Raw genomic sequence first — 4,372 nt, forward strand, 5'->3', positions numbered from 1 at the left:
TATTTTTAATAAAAAAAACTACAACTTTACTTATTTGGTATATATTTATTTTATTGACATAAAACAGAAATGGTTATTCAAAAAAATGTATTATGTGGAATATGTTATTGAAAAAATTCACCGACGGTTTGTTTCCCGTCAGCTTATGTATATGTATATTATTTTAAAATTTCCGATTTTATATTGTATGTAGAGACAATAATAAGATAAATTATTATATAATATGTAACGAGAAAACAGATGCCAGTGTTTTTCTAACATTAGGTTAAGATGTAGGTGCAACTAGTGGACGTCCAATTCGTAACTGTTGTTCGACTGTTTGTAGTGATTGGTTAAGGTTATCTAGGCTTATTTCGGACCATACGTTATCAATTTTTCTGTACCTCCTTTTGGTATCTATTGAATTCGTTAAGATGCATGTAAGGTCAGTTGGATTAACTTGAACTTCTTTTATGTAATAGTGTGGAAATTGTGTACTCATGTACAACCCTAGCAAACGACACTTGGGTAATAAAGAGGCTGGATTATCTACATGCTGCTCAGATACCTCTAAAAATTGTAAATTTTTTGAATTACTTACAAGTTACTATTTTTATTTATGGTGCAGGACACAATTATTTTATAATTTATTTGGTTAATCGTTACAAATTAAAATAGGTTGTGTCCTTTTGATCCTATTAAATATCTTTAAGAAATGTATATGTATATATATGTAAATATATTGAAAGCTTTCAAAAACCATACAACTCTATAGTAAAATTTACCTAATAAACGACGTCCGATTGCATTTTTTAAAGCTTGCACCACATAGTCTCTCCTTTCTTTTGCAAAGGCTATCAATGTTCCCCCATCTATAAAAATAGTTATTAAATGACAGTGTTGCAAAGAAATAATAAAAATAAACAATATTTTAGTCGCTCAAAGAATTGTGATACAACCAACTTTCTGTACAACCACTTATTAGTGTTCAAACTCATCTATAAAACGCATGTATTATTTCTATACTTGAAATCCCAAAGAATGTATTACATAGTTAACACTGTGGTCACAATCTATTTCTCCATCTTTCCTCAACAAAAAGCTTAGTTTATTTAAATAATTATTTGACATAAAACCTTAAATAAATTAAATAAATTAAGCAAATATCAATTCTAAAACAGGCGTTTAAGGCTATCAACTATTATTTAAAAAAAATGTATTATTACATATATTATATCTAGGCAATCCAAGTCCTGTAAGAAATACATAAAAAATCAAATCATTTTGCAGTTAATAAAATCCGGTTAATAAATTTTATATATGAAATTCACTCTACAACTGAGGTTAGTTAGATCATTATCAATTAATTAATAATATTATAGTATAAATATTAATTTACATCTTATAGCGATGTTTAAATTAACGGTTAGGTTGTAGCTGTATGACTTTAAGTTATAAATTGAGTTTTCTTAAAATGTATTAAAAATATGTAACTATTTTTTTTATATGATATTTACCTAATATATGGTGTATGAAATTTATCAATCCTTGCATGAAATAATTGGCTTCTAAAATTTAAAACAAAATCAAATTTAACGTACCTACATATTTTTTATGATTGAAACCGGTATGTCATATTTATAAATACCTAATAAATATGCAATAAGTAAAATAAATATAAAATATAAAAAGGGGTTTTTACTTTGCAATGGGTCATAAAATGGAATTTCTGAAATTAAAACAAAAATTGTGTGTGCATAAAGAATATCAAACAACTATGTGGAAGCGTTTCCATTAAGTGCAATGAAAATTATTACCCCGTATACTCGAGATAATTTCTTTTTGGTCTGAAATTAACAACACATTAATTAATGATTTTGCATTTCATTTTCTATTCTATTTTAAACAGGAAAACGAATTTAAAGGTAGAAAAAACATGTTTATTAATAACTCAGAAGAAATCATCTCCACTGTATATTTAACACAACAAGAAACTCTTTGGAAAATTCAATAGGAAAGAAATATTGGAAATATTTTCATAAAATTCAACAAAAACTATTACCCGGTACAGCGATCAATAAATTTATTTTGCCTGTAATTGACATTACATAAATTAATGATATTGAATTAGTTTTTCTATAATAAATGATTGCATTATATAATTATAAATTAGAAGACAAGGGTCAAAGTAGAAAAAACTATATTATACAGATAAGGGAATCCTTCTGAAATTAGATCGACGTGGTATCAGTATTTTTTGATAAAGATTAAAGCTTTTTTTTTAGATATCGTTGAAAAATATAGAATTTATAACACTCATCAATTGCACAAAGATAAATGTGAGATGCATGTTTTATATTTTTTTCTACTTTAATCTTTATTAGAATTATAATTATGATTACAGAAATCCTGGAAGCCCAGGACATTATTGATATCATTAACCATTCTCTCAATTACATACTCCAATCCATCTAGAATAAACAAATGAAGATTTTGGTTATACTAAAATATTAAATTAGGTACCATACAATCGCTTAGTAGAATATTAAACCCGACTTTGAGAAGTAGCCAAATTTAACTTAACTCCCTAGATTAGATTATAAGAAATCGATAATGTATATATTACATTGCTCTGTGCTACATATCTAGTGCACTTTTCTTAACTATTGATAAAACGTTTTTCAGCCGAGTCTGCCACCACGAAAGAGCATTTTCATGTCTTGTTGAAGTACCGAATAAATTTAGAGTAGTGGTGGAATTATAGATAATGATATAGTATATTAAGAAGCAGTAACAAGCTAGTATTAAATAGTTCTAATTTAAACGTTGAACGTGCAACATATCTCTTATCTCTTATCCCTATCTCCCACCTCCTATCTTCAGCCCCTATCTCCCAACCTTATCTTCTACTCCTTATCTCCTACCCCCTGTAACGCTTTTGTGAAGAACGCTTCTTTCGGTTATGTGCTAGAGCAAAGACATGAAAATGTCAAAAATAAAACATTTTATTTACTAATAACTTGATAATGTGGTACAAAAATTAAAGCTTCTATATTTATGTTGGTATATTATTTTAAATAATATCTTACTTATTCCAGATGTATGTCCTACAGTTATATTATTTAGAAAATAAGCCCTTCTGAACATTTGAGCTGTGATACGTAATTAAACAAATATACATAAAAATTAAACACATTGAATTTACAAAGACATCTGTTTATAGAATAAAAATGTTACTGACTTGTTTGATAAACTAAAACCTTATATTCAAATTCATCTGTAATAAATGGAAATATTGATTTAATTTTTAATTTTAAATAGTTTAATTTGATAACTGTGAAAATTAATTGATTACCAGCATTTTCTGACAAAACATCCACGAAGAAAAAAGATATTAATAAACAGAAGAGTTTCATTTTTATCTGCGAATAGTAATAAATAAAAAAACATTTTATGTTAGTCACAGTTGTCTCCGGTTGAGATGAGAAAGTTATGGTTTTGCGAGGCAATTTTAATATGTTATTTTTTTACTAGACCCACAATATCTCCTGGTCGGCTGACTTATTTTTTTTTGTATAGCAAAGTACAAATTTAATTTGAATGGTATTTTATCTAGCCAATATGGTGTTATTCCACACTACTGAAAATAAACACAAAAATAGTCTCTGTTAACTATTTAAATTGCATTGTATAATAAAGTTAGGTTACACTATTTAAAAAAGAAAATGGAGTGTAACTACATTTTGATACTAAAGTGACATTACACGCTTAGTTTTCGAGCGTCTAAACTTTACTACGCCTCTTAGTCAACCGATTACCTATAGGAGATTTCAATCGAAACTGTTCACGAGTTTATAGTGGAAAGAAAATAATGATTTAGAGAGAATGTCATATCCGTTTTAAAAAACTATCCTAAGAATTAAAGTTATTATCGTTATAACAAGTATTGAAATATCTTTTTAAATAATACACTAAGGTAATCAGACATTCTTTTTTGACACATTCTTTCTTAATCAGCAAAGATCCACCACCCATATGTAATAAATGCCAAGAAGACCTAACCATCCAACACATCATCCTAGACTGCCCAGACTTACAAAACATCCGAAGTACTCTATCAATACCCAACAACTTAGAAGAGGCTCTCCATGAAGACAACACCATAAAAATTTTAAATTTCCTTACAAAAATTAACATTGTAAACAATCTCTAACCAACACTTTTGTATTTCATTACTCTTATTTAAAAAAAATATTGTAACCTTTGATATTTAATTATTAATGTAACTTACACAAAACATGTACACAAGGCTAATAACCTCAGATGTCGAAGCCTCTTAAAATAAAAAAAATAAAAATAAAAATACACTAAGATTTAGTGAAAAAAGAAAATT

The 4,372-nt window shown here is 27.1% G+C and overlaps 1 protein-coding gene across 1 annotated transcript; it reads right to left on the bottom strand.

Moving 5' to 3' along the window:
- Positions 1-265: 265 nt before the first annotated feature.
- LOC126834207 (uncharacterized) lies at positions 266-3,395 on the bottom strand. Its single transcript, XM_050566387.1, has 8 exons — positions 3,335-3,395; positions 3,221-3,256; positions 3,069-3,131; positions 2,382-2,450; positions 2,042-2,071; positions 1,797-1,826; positions 1,682-1,708; positions 266-549 (listed from the first exon to the last, which is right to left on the bottom strand). Exons 1-8 carry the CDS (start codon positions 3,393-3,395, stop codon positions 266-268), a joined length of 600 nt encoding a protein of 199 aa, XP_050422344.1.
- Positions 3,396-4,372: the final 977 nt, after the last annotated feature.

This window comes from Adelges cooleyi, unplaced genomic scaffold (assembly GCF_023614345.1).
Source record: "Adelges cooleyi isolate 19-005CV unplaced genomic scaffold, UGA_ACOO_1.1 ACOO_flye_CR_arks_rails_tigmint_CR_PRNA_0, whole genome shotgun sequence".
NCBI lineage: Eukaryota > Metazoa > Arthropoda > Insecta > Hemiptera > Adelgidae > Adelges > Adelges cooleyi.